General features: G+C 43.6%; 1 protein-coding gene across 1 annotated transcript in view; it reads left to right on the top strand.

Annotated features, from left to right (window-relative positions):
* ZNF804A (zinc finger protein 804A) overlaps positions 1 to 21,102 on the top strand; it is a 152,042-nt gene extending 130,940 nt beyond the window's left edge. The window contains exons 3-4 of the mRNA XM_086615969.1: positions 15,272 to 15,402; positions 17,811 to 21,102. Of these exons, the coding sequence (XP_086472095.1) occupies positions 15,272 to 15,402; positions 17,811 to 21,102 (3,423 nt within the window). The remainder of the gene's footprint in view (positions 1 to 15,271; positions 15,403 to 17,810) is intronic.
* Positions 21,103 to 23,832: the final 2,730 nt, after the last annotated feature.

The following is a 23,832-nucleotide window of genomic DNA, read 5'->3' as shown; positions in this document are numbered from 1 at the left end:
TATTTGGGAGAGTTTGGTGTGTTTTGATTTGTTTTGTTTTGTTTTTTTTCTGATGACTTCTCTAACGTGCTCCAGAATCTGAGTTTTTCTCCCCCTGACCTGGAAGATGGTGAAGTTGCAGTCATGTGGGGAACACAGTAACTGAGAGAGGCCCATAAACCGTTCCTCTTCAGGTTGTTGACTCTGAAGTATAATAACCTCTATTAAGATGATGTAATTAACAGTTTCACGAAGTTCAGGATTTTCAAGAGTGAAAAGCAAAACTATCAAAATCAGTAGTAATTAGAGTTTCATTTTCATATTCCAGGTGGGCTGAGCCTGGAAAACCAAGCTGCCAACTCCCCAGAGAGCAGGAACTAGGAAGACCAGTTCTTAGAAAATATTTTTGTCACCCCAGGTTCTCCCATTACCTTTGGGACTGGGAATGAGAAAATGGAAGATATTTCCACCATAAACCCGATTCAGATGGCCGTTACAAAAGACCAGAAATAGTTGAGGAACTGTACAAAAGCAATCATCACCTAATTTAAGTGTGAATGGACATTAAAAGTAACATGACTTAAGCTTTCCTGAATTGTACATCCCATCGGCCATTTATTTGCTGCTGGTGGATAGAGTTAAGCTGTTCTGTAACGTTGTCAACAACTGGAGAATTCCTCCAGAGTGGAAGTGGGAGAGGCAATGCTTTCCCTGGCACTACGCAGAAACCTGGACACAGATTGCAGATGTGCTACATACAGGATGCCAGCTGGTGTCTTGAGGGTCAGTAGAAGCTTCAAACAGAATGATTTATTGTTAGCGATCCTGCCCCGGGCAGAAGGGAGAGTTGGCAGCATCAAAGTGACGTGTACTCTTTGTAGGCACACGGGATTTGTTCCACAACATCTGTTAAGAGAGGAAAGTGAGTCAAAGATGTGCTAATGGAGCTGCTTGTAAGGGTGAGAGGCTGCTGCCTAGAATCATGTCAGAACTCTTGATTGCCTTCTGGAAAACGCTAGATCTGGTGTCAGTAGGGAGAGGGACTGGAGGCGTTCATTGCTTACACGGGCACGCAGTTGAGGGATAGACCCAGTTGGGGCTTATGTTAGGTGCAGCGTCCCGGGGAAGGCTTTGCATGTCTGGTGGGAAGCCAAGCATCCAAATTTAGGTTTTTCAGTAATTTTGCTCTTACGCTCCACCATCTTTTACTCATTGAACAAAAGCTTGAAGTTTTGACACTGCAAAATATTGATATTTTAATACTAGAGGTACTTAAAATTATGCAAAATTACTTAAGTGATCCTTAAATTTTGGGTTTAGTGTCCATTTTTCAATGCAATCATTGGTATACATTCTGGAAGGCTGTCGGTATAAAAGATGGTGTTCTTTCACAGAGACAGTTGTTTGCAATTTTTCAGCCAGAATCTGATTATGCTTCCTAAATTTTAAAGAAAAAAAACTGTGCTAAACCCCTAGCATAAGATGTTTGTTCAAGGCATAGCTACGTTGAGTTTACCTCTGTTCAGTAAAGTGTTACACGTTAGTAAGATTGGATGAGAATAAAAACCACTATGGAACTTATAACCCGTTTATTAAAACTAAGTAGCTGTTACTTTAGTTCCACCTTCAGTAATCTTTTAGCAAGTTATTTGGGAAAGTTGAGGTTATTCAGCCTGGAGAAGAGAACGCTCTGGGGAGACCTTCCAAGCTTGCAGGGCTGAGAGTTTTCAGAATAAGGTTATTTTTTTTCTGGTCTTTGTAAGAAGAGCGGGCAAGGGTTTCATAGCTCTCCCCAGTAGTTCTTAGTTGCAGAGTACTTTTGTTTGTTTCTTTGAGTTTGCTGTAGGGAAAGAGAGTAAGGCACTGTGTTGTGTTCTTTTTTTTAAACTTCCCTAAACGTACATTTACATTGACCTTGAGAGGATAAATATTTTTCATTTTCTGTGGCAATGTTTTATCCAGCAATACCTTCATGTTGAGTATAGACTTTTTAAATCTGTCTTCTGCTGAGATGTACAGAAGGTCCACCTAGTTAATTGCCTCTGTTATTTATGTGTCAGATAGATAGCTTTTTATGGCTGCTTTTTCTTCTTTTCATCAAAGCTTGAGCATATAGCAGTTCAGATCTCAGAGTTCGGCGCTGTAGGTAGCGCTCTGTGCTGTCGTCCCCGTGCGATGCTCACCTGTTACTCAGAACCTGTATCGAGAATTGCCATCCTGGCTCTTAGCAGAAAGAAAAGGGAAAAAAGGGCATTGTCAGTTTTCCTGAGGAACTGCTTTCTGCCTCTAACAATGTGGACTGAGATTTGGGTATGTTTCCATTCGGTAATGAGCTTTATGTTATTACTTAGTTATTGTTTTTATTGATTTCCTAATGATTCTTGATCAAAGGCAAATTCTCTCCTGAAAGGCTGGGAGCTGATTGAGGCAGGGGACGTTGCTGTGAATTGTTTCTGGGCTCCGTTAACAGGGGAAGCTGGACCTGCTGTACTGGTCATCAGCCCTGTGGTGTGTTCAGCCCCTCTCGAGCCTGGGGTACCCAACCAAACGCCCTTTGCAGTTAGGTGGGTGAAAGGAACACGGGCCATGTGCAAAGTCAGGAGTTGGTGGTTAGTTCAGCTAAAGCCCTGACAGCCTACTGAAAGAATTGTTAGAGGCCAATTACAATGATGCTGACACAGTCCATATTGTCCGACGGTAAGAGCTCGTTCCTGGTGGTGATGCCGACATACAAAAGCTCTCTGGTGTCTGATCCTTTTCTGGTGTTACGGCCCTCCCAGGAGGAAAAGGGAGGTGTCGTTACAAGTCGTCAGCGCGACGAGTTCTTCAAGGGGGAGAGTGCGATGTTGATATTGGTGGTTTCTTCCTCCTTTTTGCCAGGAAGAGGGTGAAGGTTGGTGGTTTCTTTCTCCTCATTCTGAGGCCTGTTTGGGGTCATTTTAATGTATTTACTAGCACAAATATGTGCTCCAGTGGTTTCCAATTGCATATAGTAGTGAAATTTGCTATATATAATGTGGTTTATATACATTGGATGTTTCATTTTCTTTTTATCCCTAACCCCACCTTTATGCACATTTTAAAGTTGCCTTCCTTTAGCAAGCAGCAATTGAGCACTAGCGCATTGTTGGTAGCCCTGGGACCCTGGTGTCATCCCATTCCTTCCTCTGCCAAGGCCTCTGCTATGACCTTGTGCTGTCCCTTTGGAGGTCTGCATTAGTCTTGGTTTCCCTCAGCAGCCTCCAAGCTGTGGTTTACTGATAACTTAATACTTTATTAACACGGTGTGGTGACACATCCATCCTCGCTCTACAGTTACTGTAGAAACAACGATGCAGTAGAAGACACACATGAGTAGAGACATGTGCTTTCATAACTGCTTGCTACCAACATCTACTACTCAGGGTACCAGCAGTGGTATGTATATCAAAGTTGCTTTACAACACGTTTCATTTGCGTAGTTGAAAATGAAAGCGTGAGTCAAATGGTGGTATTAATTCATTTTGCCTTGTGAGATGCAGTCTTCATATTTAATAATTTTTTCTTTAATCTTGTGCTTTTCTCAGAGGAGTCTGTGTGAATAGTCTTAAAGGCTGGGTTAAGGATAACAGATTTTGTCAGTGTCAGTTAGCTGTGGCTGTGAGATACATGTTAAAATTTGCAAAGGCCTGTTCTTATCTCAGTTTTCATTGGTCACATCTTATCTGTTCTTTGAAGAAGCTTGTCATGGTCCTGGGATAATCTCTGGGAAGGACCAGATCCTGCAGATGAGAAGCAATTTGTGAACAGAGGCTTTGAATAGCTCAGTGATCCAGTATAAAACTGGTATGGGAAAGTGATTGTGATTGAGCTCCGACAAAGAATTAAAATACAGAGCTCACTTTGAGGGAATTCATGTATCTCCTTAAGCCCATCAGAGTTATTAGAGTGTCCTTCAAGGATTATGGAAAATATCGTTTAGAGAACCTGACTGGAAATATTAATTCCTCATTTTCAGTCATTGTGCACATTGTAGAGACTGGAAAGATTTAGGATTTGGTAGGTTCATTTCGATCTCTGTGGCAGTCTTTCCTAAAATGTCAGTGATCAAAGAGGCTGAAAACATAGACTAAAAATTTCTGCTTACCATTTTTAATGAGCTTGTAGAAAGGGTATTTTGTCCTCCTTCAGTAAAGAGTAATCAGAATAGTAGCGTGATCCTACAGAGAACATCAGTGCTGGAGGCCCAGAGAACCATTTTGACCAAGGTGAAGAGCTGGTGGGTCACAGTGGCCACCGGTAGATGTTGGAGCTCACTGGAGTGAAGAGTTGTTGGATGAAGTCTCAGAGATCTCGGAGCTGCCAGGTATGTTATTAACGCAGAAAATAGGGAAGCAGTCGCCAAAATAAGCGAAAGAGAGCTTTAACAGCTGCGCCACCCAGTGCTTGTGTGTTGATGTAGCCGTCCGTTTTGTAACCTTATCATCTCCCACTAGAAGGCCATTCTAAAGGGAAAGCCAATGTGCCCTCTCCAAAGAGGTATAGAGGTGACCTTCCTCTGAAAGGACTTCTTGGCGAGGAAGTTGGGGCTCCTGTGAAATGCTTTATGGAAGGTGAATGCTGCTCAAACAAGGATTTTTCCAACAGCTTAAAGCTTTCCAGATAGAGTTTAGATGGGATGTTGTGAAGCTCTCGTTATTTATGCATGGGAAATTGTAACTGGCCGTAGAACAAAGCGGTCGTCAACATTTAGCACTCAGTGGTGGAAAATACCAGGAGGCAGTGCCTCACTGAATGAATGAATACTTTGCTTGCAGCATAACTGTCAAACTTGAAAATATTGTATGTGCTGGGCTCAGAAAGAGTATTTTGGATGCTTACGCCTCGCTGCTGGAGTGAAAGGAAGGTGGTGGATAATGCCGTGGGACCAGGGAATGGCACATCATGTCTGAAATCACCCGTGCTGGGTTGTCCCTCCAGAGCAGCAGCGAGGAGCAGCCTCTGAGGGCAGCCCCATCTATGGTCTCCTCTGTCTTCCCAGAAGTGTGAGGTCCAGCCCTGTTCTCTGACGACGCTGGATTAACCGTTTCTTGACATTGCACATGGGGTTTTTTTTGGATTAGAATCCTAAACGATGCAGGAGCGGGTGTAAACGTTAAGTGATCCTTAAAGAACTTTGAGTCGTGTACTGATCTTGTCTTTCATCCTTGTGACTGAAGGAGCTTCCTTAAGTGGTGCTGAAAATTTCTGTGGTGAATTTAAAACCTCTGCTCTCCCTCAGCTCAGCAGGAGTTTCTCCACTGACTTCAAGAGAAGTAGAATTAGGCTTAGAGTCATTAAAATAAATACCTTTAAATTAGAGACTAGCATATGTAACCACAGATGTACAAGTGTGTGTCAGCTTTATGTTCTTTTCATTATCTGGTAAAATTAATTCGATAGGCGAGATGCTAATTCTGTATTTCTGTGCTGTTTTCTTTACTCTTGGCCTTAATATTTATGGAGTATTCAGCTGTTTTTTGCTGAACTAACAAAAAATATCCTACAGCTTGCAATAAGATCAGACTGTTGTTATACACGTGGTTAGTAGCTATCACGGTGAAATACTCAGTATGCAACATTCAGCAATTCTGCAGGCTTAAAACAATGTTTTTGCACAATGGCAAGGCTGTGGCCATTTAGTCAACTTTAGAAAACATAGTTATCTTAAAACAAAACCAACAGAAGTCTTAATTCATGTTCCTTAGCCTGTTATTTGTCAAAAGTCCTGGAGTCTTGTTCGACTGTAAGACATAGTGCTCTCCGAATCCTGCAGCAGGGGATGCTGGAAAGGAGCAGAAGATGTGCAGGCACCGGAACGATGTCAAATGAAACACGAGGTTTACTGTGCTGGGAAGGGCATTTATCATCACGTAATGAAGTATGTGTTTGTGTCTGGCAAAAAAAAAACTGAAGGAGAAGCGTTAAAAAGAATAGAAAGCAAAGGAAGGTTTATTTTTCCTTCTGTTGCTCCATTGTGTATCTTTCGCAGTCCTTAAGACTAACTAGTAAGCCCTTCATCAAAGATAACTAGCTTTCATGTACATTACAGGTGCAAGTGTGCAAAATATTTAGTGTTCTGATTTCCTCATGATTTTGAAAACAATTAGGTTTTCATTTGCTTTTGGTTTTCATTTTAAGCTCGAGTTTTGTTTATTTTTTCCTCATGAACTTACATAGCAAAACCTAACTGAACTTGAGACACTTAACAGAAAAGGTGCTTCGTATACGAGTATCAAATAGTCTCAAAAACTAATTATATGTCATGATAAAATAATTTCACTTTTTCTATTACAAAAGCAAAAAAGGCCAATGTGAATTTTCAGTTGTGTAACATAATACTTGTATTTAATATATATTTTGTGGTGGGTGGATGCTGGCAGGATGCCAGGTGCCCACCAAAGCCCCTCTGTCACTCCCCTGCGCAGCTGGACAGGGGAGAGGATAGGTAACAAAGAGCTCATGGGTCGAGATAAGGACTGGGAGAGATCGTTCACCAGTGACCGTCACGAGCGAAACAGACTCAACTTGGGGAAAATTAATTTAATACCAATCAAATCAGAGTAGGATAAGGAGAACTAAAACCAAATCTTAAAACACCTTCCCTCCACCCCTCTCTTCTCCCTGGGCTTAACTTTGCTCCCAAGTTCTCTGCCTCTTCCCACCAGTGGCGCAGGGGGATGGGGAATGGGAGTTGTGGTCAGTTGGTCGCATGTTGTTTCTGCTGCTCCGTCCTCCTCAGGGGTTGGGCTCCTCAGACCCTTCCCCTGCTCCAGCGTGGGCTCCCTCCCATGGAGACAGTCCTCCAAGTCCTCCACAGACTTCTCTGACATGAGTCCTTCCCACAGGCTGCAGTTCTTCATGCTCTGCTCCAGCTGCATCTCTCCCATGGGGTCACCAGTCCTTCCAGCAAACCTGCTCCAGCGTGGGCTCCTCTCTCCATGGCTCCACAGGTCCTGCCAGGAGCCTTCTCCAGTGTGGGCTCCCCATGGGGTCACAGCCTCCTTCGGGCATCCACCTGCTCTGGCGTGAGGTCCTTGCTCTGCTGCTGTTGTGCAGCAACTATTTCCACTTCTTAAATACGTTATTGCAGGGGCATTGCCAGCATCACTTACGAGCTCGGCTTTGGCCAGTGTTGGGACACGGGGGAAGCTTCCAGCAGCTTCTCACAGAAGCCACCTCTGTAGCCCCCCTGCTACCAAAACCTTGCCACGCAAACCCAATACCTATTTGTAGGATCTGAATGTAAAAGCTGGTTTGACAGTTCTTTTTTTGCAGACTACACCACAAAGTGAATTACTGCCTATTGCTCAAGCATGCTCATGAGCAAGTTAGAGTTTTTTGTGAACATTTACGTCACATCAATTCATTTAAAGAGAACAAAAATCTCCTGAATCATGAAGAGTCTCATCTTCTCATCACCCATCTCTCTTGGGGCCCGTGACAGGCAGGTAACACAATCTCAACCTTCCCTTCCTCTTAATTAATCCCCACTTTCTCCCCAGTCTGGGATGATGTCCATGATGGTGCTGGAAGAAGAGCACGGTTTCACTTCAACTGAATCTACCTATTCAGCAATGTTATGGACTCCGAGGACTTGCTATTTTTAAATCCTGCAGATAGCTATATCTGTATGTGTTAGATTTCTTCTAATATTAAAAGGCTATCAGGGGGTTATGGCTGCAATTCGTGGTAGAAATAGGAGAGGAAAAGGATTATTCACAACCTGCGTGTTCCTTGTCATCTGGAGGGCTTAATGTCTGATCATAGAAAGTGTGGTTCTGTTGCACACTTGCAGAGCGCTCTGTTTTTAACAAAAGGTTTAAGTTTTGCAGTGTAAGGTGAGATGCATACAGCTGTAGGCGGAGGCTGTTAGAAGCAGCTTATAATTTGCAACAAACTGGAAATTATTCCTAAGCCAGCAATAGATCAATGTTATTTATTTTTGGCCTCTTAAAGCGAGTGGCCAGTACAGCCCGTGCACTGATAAAGGGAGGAGATGAGATGACTCTGTGCATAAGACAGAAATTGTAAAAACTGCGGTCGAGATCATCGACTAAGATGGGGCTTTTTTCCAGCCACATCCTGAATTTCTGCAGGGTTGGAGATTCCATAGCCCCTCTTGGTGACGGGTTCCAGTGGCACACTACCCTAGCAAGAAGTTTTCCTCGCCACTAGCGAGAAGTGACTCCCCCTGCCGTGCTGCTCCCCGTCAAGCAGTTGTGGGCTGCTGTTAAAATTCCCCCCTTGTTCCTCTTCTATTGCAGGAACATATTATAGCAATTAATTCCATACAGGCAGCATGAAAAAAAAAAATGATTGTCTGTTAATTTCCTCCTTAGCCTACTTATTTGAGTGGTTGAGTTACTAATTTCATTGAGAAATCTTGACATTTCTCCTTTTTGTGTGGAAATAATTTGCCTTGTTTGTCTGCTGCTAGTGAAGGCCTGTAGTGCTAACTGGGTAAGTGCTTCTTGTATTATGGTATTTTTTGGTTGGAGCCTTAATTTTTTCTGTATCTTTAGAAAGGGAGAATTTTTTTATTTTTTTTTAAATAATATGAAAGATATGGTCAGGAAAAGTATGTAGAATCAGAGAGCACAGCACAAGTGAAGGGCTGCTGCCCTGTTGTGCTGTGTAAAGTGAAGAGGTCTCCAGGTGCAAAACCATAAAACATACACGCCTGCAGAAACTACCGAAGACAGAAGGAAAATATGTGTATTTTGCTTCTTAGTAAGCAAAATTTTCTGCTTTAAATAGCATGTTTCATTCCTCGTTTGAGTGTTTACAGGTGTTACGGGAGCTCTGATCTATCTAGTTATTATTTATAATTGATTAAGCTCAGTCCCCTTTGTGAAAGGATGCTAATCTGGTTTGGTGTGACAAGTATTTATCTAATGAGTATGTTGTCGCTCTGTTTGTCATGCTATAATTCACATAAAGAAGCAATAAACCATCTCAGTTAACAGGGAAAGTGTATCAACAGCAGTCATGCAGTATTCAGAGAAAGGGAAATAGCTTCCAGAATAAACACTGGGAGCTGAGAAATACTCACATTTAATCCCTGTATTACGCAGTAATCAGATTTTTTTTGAAAACCAAACTGAATACAACCCCAAAAAAACTTTTATTAACAATTAAAAATACGTTTAATATCACATGCAGATTTAGAGGGAAGAAAATCCTAAAGGAAGGCTGCTATAAGGGGAGACCTTCTAGCAGCCTTCCAGTACCTAAAGGGCCTACAGGAAAGCTGGAGAGGGGCTTTGGACAAGGGTGTGTAGTGACAGGACACGGGATGATGGCTTTGAACTGAAAGAGGGCAGATTTCGATTAGATCTAAGGAAGAAATTCTTCCCTCAGAGGGTGGTGAGGCACTGGCACAGGTTGCCCAGAGAAGCTGTGGCTGCCCCATCCCTGGAAGTGTTCAAGGCCAGGTTGGATGAGGCTTTGGGCAACCTGGTGTAGTGGAGGGTGTCCCTGCCCATGGCAGGGGGTTGGAACAAGATAATCTTAAGGTCACTTCCAACCCAAACCTTTCTATGATTCTATGACATATTTAATTTGTTCTAAATAAATCTAAATACCACTTTTGTGCCACCTGCACAACAGCACTGAACTACCAAGCCATATAGTTGGAGACAAGAAAAGGAAGTTTTGTTGAGATTTTTTTTACAACCAAATAATAGCAAAAATTCACGATTCAGTGACTGCTGGGAATATGGTCATTTTTCCTGATAAAATAAAAAGACCATAAAGAAGCAAAATTTGATGTCATGGCTGTTAAGTTCTCTAATTTTATACTTCCATAGATCAGAAAATGAATTTATGGTCTAGGTGTTTTCAGCATGGTAAAAGTCCAGGTAATTTAATTGTTAATCTGAGGTCAAAAGCAAATTAGCATAATAATGTCTGACCCACACTGCCCTGAAATCCCCTGAGAGGCATCTCTCTGACTCCCGCTGTTATAAAAACTATTCCTGTTGGTTCTTGACCCTATTAAAGTTGTTCCTAGACTAGAGATGAGCTTTGCACGAGAAGTTTACGAGAGCCTCGCTGAATAAGCAGTGCTTAGGTGGTGCCTTTGTGCTGGGGAGGGTGGCTGGGTTTTATGGGCAAGATTAACACTACAGAGAGCCTCTATCAATGCTGGTGCTTGTTAGGATTTCCCCTTCGGTTTCACAAACTTTGTTATAAGTTTCACTGCTTTTCTTCAGAATCAGTTCTGATAACATTAGATTGTACGTTTTAAGGTATAAAATTATTTGAAGCTGGGGATTTTGGAGGTTTTTCCTCCTCGTTTTATCAGCTGGTATCATAGTATTCAGGTATATTGTGTCTCACTACTCAGCCTTCACATGCTTTAGTTTTCCTGGGCATATTTATTAATTAATGTCTCCTCTATGTTTTTAAGACCTATTAGTTTGAAGTGCTATTGTTACAAGTGCTTAAATCTTGAGTTTAAAAAAAAAAAAAACCAACCACTTTGCAAGGTGGCAGAAGCCTTGTGGTAGTGATTTAGGAAGTGCACTTAATGCCATAGTGCATCTTTGCTTTGGAGAGGCTTTGATCCACGGACGTTTTCAGGCACCTGGCTCCTGCAGCAGGATCTGGGCTGGTGGTTCGGAGGTTATAAAACACAGGGAGAATTAGGAAACTCAGCGTGAGCTTTTTCAAAAGCGGCTCCCTCATGTTAACTCCCTCATGTGGTAAATGAGGAAATGAAGATGAGGGTGAAGTAACCAGAAATGGGGTCTTGTTGGAGATCCACTTAGGATTTTATTTTTTTTTTTATGATGGATGTCTTTCATGGCAAGCCTGGGGACGCCTGAGGTATATGCCTCTGAGTGAAATGCAGCCACATCTGAGTTTGGACCTCATCTGGTGGTCTTGTGCATATTTTCATTCATGCACAGGTACACAGGAGCTTGTAAAGTCTTCCTTTTCATCTGGGCTTGCATGCCTCGGCTCAGCATCATGTAATGGGTGTGCAGTAAGATTCCCGTCTGAGTTTGTTAGACATAGGTGGAATATTTCTGCTTTGGGCCCAGTGTTGCAGTTAGATTTGTTGAAATAATCCTTCCAGCCTTCCAGTACCTAAAGGGGCTACAAGAAAGCTGGAGAGGGGCTTTGGACAAGGGTGTGTAGTGACAGGACACGGGGTGATGGCTTTGAACTGAAAGAGGGCAGATTTCGATTAGATCTAGGGAAGAAATTCTTCCCTCTGTGGGTGGTGAGGCACTGGCACAGGTTGCCCAGAGAAGCTGTGGCTGCCCCATCCCTGGACGTGTTCCAGGCCAGGTTGGATGAGGCTTTGGGCAACCTGGTGTAGTGGAGGGTGTCCCTGCCCATGGCAGGGGCGTTGGAACTGGATGATCTTTAAAGTCCCTTCCAACCCAAACCGTTTCACGATTCTGTGAATCCAGCTTCTGCCCCAGTGAAGTCAGTCCAGTTTCAGGATCCCGTTGCAAGGCTGGATAACTGGGATCAGGCTTCCCATTGCTCTGGGCTGAGGGAAGTCATTTGCAAAACGACGGTGGTCCATGCTCCGCACGTTCGAAGTGGCAGTACAGGGTATCAGCAGAATGAAGAAGGTGTTTAGTTCTCTTGGAGAAACGTCATTTAATTATTCACTGTGAACTGTTTGGTGAACTCGGCTTGCTAGGACTTGGCGTTTTGAGCTGGTTCGTAAGCAGAGCAGAATACAGGAGGGAATCATATGTAAATGCCGTATGACTGCCTGCTAATTATTTGCTTACTGATTAATAGAAGCAAACAAACATAACAGACATTAAACTAACTATTGAAGTTAGCGTTGGTGAATAGTTCTGCCACATGGAAAGGCAAAAACGCTAAGAAAAAGATGCTTTTTAGGAGTAAGGCACACTTGTTTTTTTATTGCTACAATTTGCTTTGAATAAGTTTTGTGGAGGCCTCATGATTCTCAGAATGCATGGACTAATGGCATTTTATGTATAATTGAGTAGTAGTTCGTTTTCATTTGCATAATACGAGCAAAGCCAACAAAATACAAATAGAAGGCTGTATAAATGCTGCGCTAGCAATCACTGGCGTGACTAAGTGCAGTCAGGGAATGCAGGTGATGATAGTTTATCAGATGGCTAAATACAGACAAGTGGAAAATAACTACAGTATCCAAAAATGGGGACGCACATTTTCCCACTTAGATGCTTTTTATGTATAGGAAGTAGTATTTTTGGAAACTGCCCAATCAAGTGTCAAACTAACTTGCACCAGGTGCCTGTTCTGTGGTTTCAGCTGAGAAAAGCTCCACTCATATATATGTATTTGCTGTATAAAGTCCTCAGGAGTTACCTAGGTGTAATCCTTACAGTGGTTAAAGCTCTTCACGAAAAAGATGGAGATACCAGTTGCAAGGAAAAAAAAGAAATTGCCTTGTCTAACTAGTTCATATTATGTTAGGAAGAGTTTTCCGTACGGAATGGGGCGGTGTGTTTGGCAGGAGGTCCGACAGGAGGGGAGCTCTGGAAGGAGCAGCTCACCAGCAGAGAAGAGCAGACACTCCAGCACAAAGGCTGTGCACACAAAGCTGCTGCCAGACTCCTCTGTCCTACACGTCGTCACCTACTTCTAGCAATCGGGGGGGACAATTTAATTCCGTGACGTTTGTGAGCGGTTCCTCTGTATGAGAACTGGTACGTGCAAAGCAGATAACGACTGCTCGGGCTGGCGAGAGGCTCAGAGGGGTAGAATGGCGTTTGCCTGGCAGCGATGGGCGTGAAACGCACCTTCTGTGCCTCCAAGATCAGGTAAAGCCTTCGGCAGCATCGTCCCTGTTTGCTCGGAGCCAGACCCGACCCGCACCCCCAAATGTGGTGTGGCGTTAACTGGGCACTCCTGATGGCACAGAGTCCTGCTGACTTCCAGCAGTGGGAGAAAAGGGGTCAAAACCTGGTCAGAATCGAGTCGCTGATCGTAATCGTCCCAGTAATTACAGTCAAGTGCTGCTGCTGGAGGGCGATTATGGATTTGTGTACACCTCAGCTTCTCCTTTTTAACCTTGAGAAAAAGCACCTTTTGCCTCATTTCTTCTCTTGCTTTGTGACATGCTTCTTTCCTTATGCATTGGAGGGGAAAAGAACCTGAAGAATCATTGAGCTCTACAAAATGGAATGAAATCCTGTCTTTAAATGTCAAGGGCTGGAGAACTGGGAGGGGAAGGAGCAAATTTCATCCCTTCTCTGGTATTCTGAGTACTCAGAAGTCACCTATGAAATGAAATACTTTGGGTTTCACGAGTGGCTGGTGAGAAGCAGGGTCAGTGTCGTACTATCTTTAGGAAAACATTCACACAGGAGTAAGAAACGTTCTACAAGGGCGCTTCGTGTTTCAAGCCTTATTTCTTGGGAAAAAGTTACTGTACATCCAGTTTTGAGCGAATGTATGACCTTGTACTGTATTAACACAATTAAATAAATTTTGATGACTTTATCTACAAAATGCAAATAACAGAATAAGTGATTACCTTTCAAATTATTTCTCTGTATCTATCAAGGGTGTCTTCTAAAGCAGTATCCAGTTTTTGGGAAAACAACGCAAAAATTGAAAATAGACAGTAGTGCGAGTTTTTCTGCAAGCGCTTGCTTGCTTCGCGGCATGTTCCGACATACGTGTTCCTTGGCATTAAAGGGACTGCCAAGGTAGCATCAGCATCGCTCAAGATGGCAAAGACAAATTCAGTGTGTCAATGAATGATGTTGTGTGAGGGATGTTTTTCTGTGAATAGAAAAAAAAAAATCACAAAAAGGGGCAAAATGAAAAATTGAGAAAGAGCAGGAGAGCAGTGCTTGTAGAGTTCTGCAGACTCCATTATGTGTGTATCTCACGTGTGCCTACTAGTGGCAAGAAAAGCTCTCGAAACCCCTCGAACAATTTCATTGTTGCTTTTACAAATCCATGTGGCCCCTGTTCATGGCTGGCTGTTAGCCCCCAGACACTAAAACGGTGGCAAATTACTGGGTTCTTCCCAGAGTCACGAGGTTATAATCTCGTAAAACGATGTCATCGAGACTGTGAGCCATACTGGGGCCACACTGAGCCAACTGAGTGATACACCGATGAGGTTCGGGACTTACAGGAATACTTCTTGCTGACATGAAGGATTAGGAAAGTCTCTGCCTGTTGTCCTTCTGTGATATAAAGCAGAGGAAATCCCCTTTTTGCGTGGAGAGTCAGAGCTGTGCATTTTAATTTCCCCTCAAAGAAACTGGCTGGAGATGAAATCGAATGAGATACTGGATTGAACATCAGTGTCTGCTTAGCTGCTGCGTGGGACACCAGCCACAGCAGGAAACAAGCTCTTTCCAAGGGAAGATCTTCCCATTTTGAAATACAAGACATCCCTTGGGGATGGCTGCAGAGGCAGGACCCTTCGACGTCTTTAGTAATGACCTGGATGGGACAGAGCGCTCTCAGGAGCTTTGCAGATGATACCACAGTGATAACATGGCAGAGCAGGTCCAGAGGGACCTTGGGAGGCTGGAGAAAAGGACTGAGAGGGACCTCCCGTGGTGCTGCAATAACCAACGCCCGGCATCTCGGGCAGAAAAACGTGAGATTTCATACCAGCTGGGAGATGGATGGACTACAGGGCAGCTTTGTGGAAAAATACCTGAGGTGACCTCCTTGTTTTTAATTACTGTCTCAGAGACCAGTCAGGCTGTGGGGAAGGGTTTTGGGAAGAGCAAAATTGTAGATGAACATTGCTTCATCTTACTGAGGCTGATCTACGTTAATCACAAGAGCTACAGGAAAATTTTCTGGAATCTCTCTGACCTAGCCAACCTGTCTCTAGCACCTCTGTGTGTCTCGGTTATTCACTTGAAATGTATGAATTTGTTGAACCTAACTTTGATTAGGTTGAAAAATATATCGTGCTATGAGTGCTTTCCAGAAAGTAACTGTCATTATACACTTTTATCATCCCTGGGTTTTTTTGTGTGCGTTACACGACTATTTAGGTTAGATACAAGAAAGAAATTCTTTACATTGAGGGTGGTGAGGTGCTGGAACAGGTTGCCCAGAGAAGTTGTGGATGCCCCATCCCTGGAAGTGTTCAAGGCCAGGTTGGATGAGGCTTTGGGCAACCTGGTGTAGTGGAGGGTGTCCCTGCCCATGGCAGGGGGGTTGGAACTAGATGATCTTTGAGGTCCCTTCCAACCCAAACCATTCTATGATTCTATTTCTTGCAGAGACTGAAGTTTTGTGTGCATTGTATGACTATTTCTTGCAGAGGCTGAAGGAACTGAAACAGAGGGAGTTTGCTCGTAACGTAGCGTCTAAGTCACGAAAAGATGAAAGGAAACAGGAAAAAGCCCTTCAACGGTTGCACAAGCTGGCTGAGCTAAGGAAGGAGACCACGTGGTGAGTGCATAGCTGCCAAAACATAAAAAATACTTAAAAATAATCCCTGCACTCTTAGGTGGTGCAGTGGGGCGCAGGGCTGTTGGAATGCCTCGGCTGAAGCCCCACATGCACGTTTTTATGGCGTTTTTGAAGCAGTATGTGTGCAGTAATTTGGTTCACACTGTGCAGAGATGAATGTTTAACGTTGCTTTTTCGGTGGAGCTAAAATGACATGTTTTTTTAGTTAAAAAAAGATGTGTTTCATATATATTTCATAAAACCAGGCACGCTGGTTGAAAGCTGAGTGAAGTAGGTCACGCGTTTGCAGGCTGACACTACTTCATCGATGGGGTGAGGAACACAGTCTGTCTTTCTAGAATGTAACAGATCTCTGCAATTTAGTTCTCAAACTGCTCGCCTGGGAAAGCGTCCAGAAATCCAGTTTTAAATTTCAATGACTGGATTTTTTATATTTAGAGGTAAGTGCTCCTTTTCCCCAGCTCAGCAGTGTTTACCTCCCTCTGCAGAAGTGACTCCTCGCTAGTCATACGTTTGAGTGCTGCATCTAGGCATGCTGTTACAATGATTATTGAGCTTGCCGGCTGTGACCGTGTTCTCACTTAAATATGACACAGTTTTGACACCAACAAGCCACTGAACATATATGTACCAACTTCTCATAGTGGAATCTCAGGGGAAAGAAGCAAAAAAGTAGATGCTCATTTGCAAATGTTTTCTTTTTATCCAGCCTACATCTCACCAGATGAACTAGCAGAGAAGTCCAACCACTTGTAGCTCTTGATTAGTAGTAGCCTAATAGTCTCTTTCCCTGTGGTTTGGATGGTGGGCAGCATGCTGGAACAATGTCTCTCTAAGCAGGTGGATGGGTGTGAATGCGGTGAGGTCTGTTGGACATGAGCAGCGTGACACCTGATTTGAATTTTTTTGCCTATTTACGGTAACCCATCTGGAGACTGTTTCTCCTCCATCAGTATTTTAACTGTCCAAATTTAATACTTGAGGATATTATATAATATTCCCCCTAAACATATTCCAAAATCTGAATATAGCATATTTTAGAAGAAAGTGGAGAGAGAAGCTTATTGTTTCCCTTTTTTCATGCTAGTGAAGCACAGATTTTTTGGGTCTTCATTGTTTCTGTTTTGTTTGTTGGTTGTGGGTTGTTTGGTTTTTTTTAATATCCTCCTTCTAGTTCCTGAAGAAGAATTTCTCTCTGAGCTTTATTTCTCTATTTAGAGTTGCCATTTACTACCACTTTGCATCCTTTAGAGTTGTGCTATAGACAGACACACGGGATTTTTTAAACTGGTACTTTCGAGGTTGATTTTGTAGAAGTCACCATTTTATTCTGTTACAGAAAGGATGTGTGGGATTTTAATAGATATTTTAAATTTATTAAGAACTGGACAAGGCAGGAATTCTTATGAGGAACTCCGTTCTCATAAAACCTCTATATTAATTTCTAAATCTGATAGAGTAAGTTCATCATTCTTTATCTCAGCACTACTTGGGATCCCAAACGACACCTACAAGTTTTCCCAGAGACCCATCATCTAGTATTGCTTTGCACTGCAACGTAGAATAATTTTGTTAAAACAACAACAACAAAATAATCTTGTTTTCACGTAGCTGCATTAGTCCTAGTGCTGAGCAGTTCCCGTGGATCCTGGAAAATTGGCAGCTTAAACAGTTTTTGCTCCTCTCTGCTTCCTATTAAGTCAAATAGAACAGATGGGAAGAGGACATGAAATGAAGAACAGAAGTAGACAGTGATAAATTTTTTCTCAAGAGGGATGAATCACTTACTGCACTACCGTCAGCTGAAATACTCTCCCCAATATTTTTTTTCCATGAAAGAAACTGCTGAGATTGCGACGGTTCGGTCTGTGAACACCAATAGGGTGGGAGCCGCCGGGTGATTGCCCGTGGGCAGAGCAGCAGTCACCAGGATGATGACTAAGAGGGAAGTGGTCTGTGAGGCACCCTCTGTTTTAATATATTTTGTGGCACAAAGGAATGTAAAACCTCTGCTGTTTGTAGTAATTTTGTTGTCACCACAATGGTCTACTGGGAGGAGAAGCAAGTTTTCTAAGGAGGTATACAGTCTCTTGTTAGACCAGCCAGTATGTCCAGGAAAAGCCAACTACCTTACAGGAGTATTAGCCCTTCAGCTTATAACTTCACATGGAGGAACTGGGGACACAATATTTACTCTTTTTTTTTTTTTTTTCCTGCTAGTCAACTGATCTTATTATAAAATATGACATTTTTTCATATTCTAAATCTACGTATCCACAGATTCTTCCACTTTCCTTAAGAAGATCTCTTAGATACCAGTGTAACACCCTGCTTCTGTCTGCGGTTCTCTGAAAGGTACTGACTCTGAGTTTTCTTTCCCTTCCTAGTGCTCCCGGGAGCGGCCCCATGTTCAAATCCACGACAGTGACCGTGCGAGACCGTTGCGCTGACACCCCACAAAGCGCTGCCGTAGATTCTGCCGACAAACAGGATTTCGGCTGTACGTTAGCGCACGATGCGCAGAACTGTAAAGACGTTGCTTCTGTTATTTCTTCCACTCCTGGAAACGCATGTAGTAATAAATCCGATGCAAACAAGTGTGGAGATCAGCTTCAAGGAGCTCAAGGACATAGAGTTGGGTTCTCTTTTGCTTTTCCTAAGAAAGCAGTGGTCAAGCTGGAGTCTTCAGCTGCCGTTTTCTATGAGTATAATGACGAAGCATCTATGGAGCACGGATTTAGCAGAAGAAGTAGATTTGTTCCAGAAGCATGTAACCTTCAATCTCCTTCAGCAGCAGAAATAGTCCTGTGCCCTGAGGAGAAACATAACTGTTTTCAGCCACTGGTGGAAAAAGGCATAGACACAGCAGAAGCTTCTGAAGCTCAGGAGTCAAAAGAGCTGGCCAGTGAGGAAAGCAGGGTGCTGGAGAGTCCCATGTTAACTCCGGCTGCGTCCCGTTCAAGGCAGCTGGTGTCCTCCGACATGGATGGCTATGGTGTTGATGCAAGTGCAGCAGGCTTCCTGGACCAAACGCTGCCCGTGGTTGCGGACAGTGCTCAGGTTCTACCCCTGGACTGCAGCAGTTACGAGCTGCAGGCAAGCAGGGCTCTCGCGCAGGCCCTGGTGGAGGATCGTTTATCTCCACAGGACGTTGCAGAGGAAAATGATAAAGACAGGAACAGTGATTCCTCCACAACTGAAACGGAAATAAAAAAGCTGGAGGCAGATGCGTTAGTTCCATCCCCACCTGCAGAAGGTAGTGGTGGAGCCCCACAAAGCAAACCAGACATGCGGAAGAGACCTTGTGAACCCTTTGTTCCTGTTCTTAGCAAGCATGGATCCAATATTCTTCAGTGGCCGTCGGAAATGTTAATTTACACAAGTACAGACCCGTCGATTTCTTATAGCTGTAATCCTTTATATTTTGATTTCAAGTCATCAAGAGCAAGCGACAGCCAAGAAAAGCCCAAGCGTCAGCCAAACATACCTCATTTGTACCATAAAACTGAATCTGACCATAGCTTAGTCTCGGGTTTTACAAATAAACCTGCTTCAGAGTGTGATGATTATGAAACAGAAGTGCATAAAAATGTGTGCAACTATACAATACCCCTTATTAGTGATGTTTCCCTCATCAGAAGTTGTGATCTTGCAAAAAATCAAAATAAAGTGTCCTTGGATGAGTCGTTCAGGATTAGAAAAATAGAAAAGTATCACATTTCTAAAAATCACTTACGACAAAACACTGTGATAGATGAGAAACATAACAAAGTCTGGATTAAAGAAGGCCATGAAAAATGGCTTCACAAAAGTAGAAAACGGAAAAGGAGAAGAAAATTATGTCATTGTCATCATCATCACTGTGGGGACACAACAGCGTCAGAAATGGAGATGTCCTCAGTGACTGAAAAAGAAATGGTTTTCAGAGATGACAATAAATACCAGCACCTCCAAAATAACCCAGAGAAGTGCAGACATGACATGGGGAACATCTGGCTAGCTACGGGTGAGATACTGCAGTCGCATCAAAAACCTGGCATTGAAAACTGTCACAAGAGAGCCGTGTCTGCGTCACATCATGTACACGGGGATGGAGGCTGGTGTGATGTTTGGAGTGCAAAAACCAGCAGCCAACACCACGGTTGTAAACGGCCACGTAGAAAGAGCAAAGTGAGCTCTCGGAGACAGGCAAAGCAGTTGGCTCCGAGTTCCAGGAGGCACAGCTTGAGGTACTCTAGAACACGTTGTAGCTGCAAAGTCAGGAGGTCAAGCTGTAGCCCAGAGCATAAATGTTTGGGGCGCTGCAGGGAGGAGAAGAGTCCAAGTCAAAACCAGTCCATCAAGAGAGGTTACAACGTTCTGACAGAGGAGCCTGAAAAGTCCCACCACAAGCGGAGACAGCATACCTGTTCCTCTTCATCAGATGAAAGCTCGTGTGGACAAACGTTGCCAGCAGAGGAGCATCTAAGGCAAGCGCGTACTTCAGGTACACATCACAAGGCAAAAGGGAAACGCAGGAGAAGGAAAACTAGAATCCATCGCGTATTCCTTGACAGGAACGCAAGAGGTGAGACCTCCAGACCTTCCAAAGAAAATTCTCCGCGTTCTACAGTAAATATTTTGGGGGACTTCTCAACTCAAGACAGTCTAGAGGAAACTAATGTGGATCCCAAAGGTGATGGTGCAAAAGATATGGATGAAACAATGCAGCTGGAGGAAAGCAAGTCACCTATAGAAACCGATAGTTCACACGTGTCGGGAAACGACAAACTGGCAGCGTGTGCAGCGATGGAGAGTGCTCCGAGTATGTTTTCTGATGTCGTGGCAAGTTCTGCTGCTTCTGTTCCCGAGCACAGTGCTCCAGCAGCTGCCGGCGCGCAGGATGTTCTGCAAGATGAAAAGAAGAAAGAAAATGTCCACAGTCGTGAAGGTCAAGCTCGTTACAAGGTTTCCCTCCCCAACAGGCGTTTGGAACAAGTTCCTCCGAAATCCTACCTTTGCCATTATGAACTGGCCGAGTCCCTACCGCATGAGAAGATAAGTGAGGTGACGAGTGAATGGGTACAGTGTAGCCCTGGCATATTTAGCAGCCCACCACCCTTGCCATTCAAAGAAGCACACGTGAACACTCAGACCTTTCTGACTACCGAGCAGTTACTAGCCCCCTTCACCCTGCCCGATCAGACGTTGATATTCCCTGCGGATAACCACGAAAAATTCAAAGATCTCCCGTCCGAGGCGTATCAGCAGATCGTGCCACAGAACATGCTGGCCAACAAAGTGAAGTTCACCTTCCCCGTCCCGGCGATCCAGCCCCCGGATTCCCCGCTGCAGCCCTTGCCCTTGCAGCCGCCGCTGTGTTCTACCTCCGTCACCACCATCCACCACACCATCCTACAGCAGCACGCCGCCGCCAGCACCGTGAAGGTTCTCCAGCCCCACCAGCAGTTCCTCTCACAGGTCCCAGCTCTTTCCAGAGCTCCTTTACCTCACCTGCCGGTAGGACCGCGGCTTTGCCCGGCGGGCCCCGCGGCTTTCGTCGCCCCGCCGCATTTGCCGCTGCTGCCGGCCTCGGTCCTGCACCCGACCCAGCTGGCGCTTCCCCCGCTGCCGCACGCCGTCTTCCCGTCCCTGCTGGCCCCGCACCCGGCCGTCATTCCCCTGCAGCCCCTCTTTTAGGGCAGGCTCGCGGGGACGGGGCAAGGAGCCTGCAGCCCACCGCTCCTGCCGTTTCCACGGTCCCCTCGGCTTTGCAGAACAGTCCTGGGAAACAAACTGGTTAAAATTCCTCGTTCCTTGGGAAGCGTTTCCTGTAAGTACAATGATGCAAACGTTCATGTAAAGTTCAGACCTACACTATAACTAAAGCACTGAGTAGTCTGATACTAATATGAACTCTCTCTATATAAGTAAAAAATCATGTCTTAGAATATGTATAATGTATATAAAATATATTTATAGTTCTATAACTTATGTTGTAAAGTATCCACTTTTTGTTTTTTTATCTTTGTGTATTTGCACCTATTTAATGTTTAGACAAAGCTGATGCACTATGTTTTGTACCATGTTCTCTGAAACTGTAAATCTAGTGACAAACTATCTCTTGCAATAAATTTTTGTTAACTACTCCAGTATATCAAAAATCTTTCATTATAAGCCTCATGGATGTTGTTCTTCCATGTTCTTCTGCAGCTCGATAGCATCCTCTACCCCTGCCACGTCGGGATAATCAGGTTTCCTACACGTCAGTGATTTATCAGGGAAGCTAATACCTTGAGGGCAGCTGTCTTGCCGAGCGAGAGAGAAGGGGTAATAGATCTGTTTCTGCTAGGGGTTTGATGTCACCAGGACAAATTCTGCCTACTTGTAGCATGTGCACAAACTGCTGGCTGCTGGAGCTCATCCCTTTTATACGAAACCACCAAACGGCGATGTAACAAAAATAACGTCAACAGTAGAAGAGGGAAAAAAGGAAAATATCAACGGCAGTTTGACTTCAAGGGCATATGGCTTACAGCAAAAAGGTAGAGCCCAGGAAGGTGTTGGTTCCACCAGGCGTCCCTGGGCAGGGGACCAGTCTGTCGGAGCGAAGGTCCTCGCTGCCTGTGCAGTATGCAGAGATGGTAAGAGCACAGGGGCGTGAAGGGGGGGTCAGGAACAGCTTCACATGGGGAACCCATCAGGGTTGGATTCAAATTCTTTCCTCGCTTCACGCCCCGCTCCTTTCCTGTGGCATTTTGCTGAAGAAATAGAATAAAATAGAATAGGAATTAATAGTAATACTAATATACTGCCATTATTTCTGACTGTATTTCAGAGAATTCTCCCTACCTCTGCAACCTTTTTAATGCTGTCGAACCTCGCCTGGCTTTAGCCCGGGAAATCTTCCCATTTGCTGTAGTATGAGAGATATCAGGCCCACACCTGCGATGGTCCAGAATAAAACCAGAAGTGGTTCTGAGCAAGAGCCGTCTCTCTGAGTTAAAATGGAGTGTTGTAATGTGAGTGAAGCTAAGGATTTGCAGCATGACCGTTAGTGCTAGAAGTAGGCTCTCCATAATTAAAGGTAGGTGCTAGCTTGCCAATTAATTACTTCTTTTCAGCTTTTTATTCAGTATAGTAAAAGTATACACAGTTGAACTGAAAGAATAGTGATTTTGAAATATTATTAATATACATTACATATTAATAGTTAAAAGACGTTATCCATTTGAGAAATAATAGTGTATCCTAAAACATATATATCTGGGTGTTATTTTCTGCATCTATAGCATTGAAACTTAACTACATATTGCAAGTTTTACTCTAATATTACATTAAACTAGAGCAAACAGCATCTCGCCACTGTGATCACAGTGTCAGCTACGCCAGGGATGCGAGTTCTCCGTGCCGTGCAGTTACAAAGGGCTAAACTATGTTAATAAGCAAAAAGCTGATAAGAAGGAGCAGATGGGTGCGGAGGGAGGCTCGGGTCCCCTCCTGGGGCTGTGGCATGGAGCGGGATGTTGCTGAGCATCTATCCCTCTAACACCATAAGGAAGGTATATTTCCTTTAGTCGTAATTTCAGGTGAATACCTGTTTCTAGTTAGCCAGTGCCTGAGAAATACAGCATGCAAGTGACTCTCTGCTCCTCCTTCATTTCAAGAGAAATCCTGCATAACCCGTGGGTCTCCACCACCTCCTGTGAAAGGCAGGTGCCACGCGGGCTCTAGGCACGAGCAGCTCTGTCTGAAGGTGGACGGTGCGTGCTGGCTGCTGCGTCTCCTGTCGTAGCTGCCTCGCGCTGGGTTTTGGGTTTCTGCCCGTGGTCCCCTGGGTGCTGGTGTCTTATCAAAGACAAAATCCATCTCATTACCTAACAGTGTACTTGAAAAAAAGACACACGTAGGACAGGTATGATTGCACGTGATCATATCCAGCTGTTTTTTTCTGGCAGGAGATTAAAAATTACCGATCTCAGATTTTCAGTGGCAACATTCATTGAAAAAGTCTTATCTATTAAATAGAAGTCCACATCTTCTCAAAAAAATGTCCAAACGGCTTTGAACGTTACATTTTTTCTTACAGTTTAAATTATTTTTTCCCTATTTTCAATTGTTAAACAGTTTTAAGACATTGCACAATTATTTATTATCTACTGTAATGACTTTTCAATAGTGTATAAACTACTTACAACAAAAGACTAATGACCATCAAATGTCATAATTTTCTAATATGATATTGCCTTTAGTGCTAGAATTGTTTGTATATGTGAAAGCAAAACCAATAGGAAAATAAATCAAAAGTTAGCTTAAAATCGAACACACTAAATTAAATGACTTGATAAAATACTCTTTTGAGTTTCTGTTTTATTATTAAGTATATAACTTTGAGTAAGTTATATAAGGGTAATTCTTGTTTCATGTTTT

The sequence above is a fragment of the Tauraco erythrolophus genome, chromosome 8 (assembly GCF_009769465.1).
Source record: "Tauraco erythrolophus isolate bTauEry1 chromosome 8, bTauEry1.pri, whole genome shotgun sequence".
Classification (NCBI taxonomy): domain Eukaryota; kingdom Metazoa; phylum Chordata; class Aves; order Musophagiformes; family Musophagidae; genus Tauraco; species Tauraco erythrolophus.
This window is presented reverse-complemented; position numbering and strand designations above follow the sequence as displayed.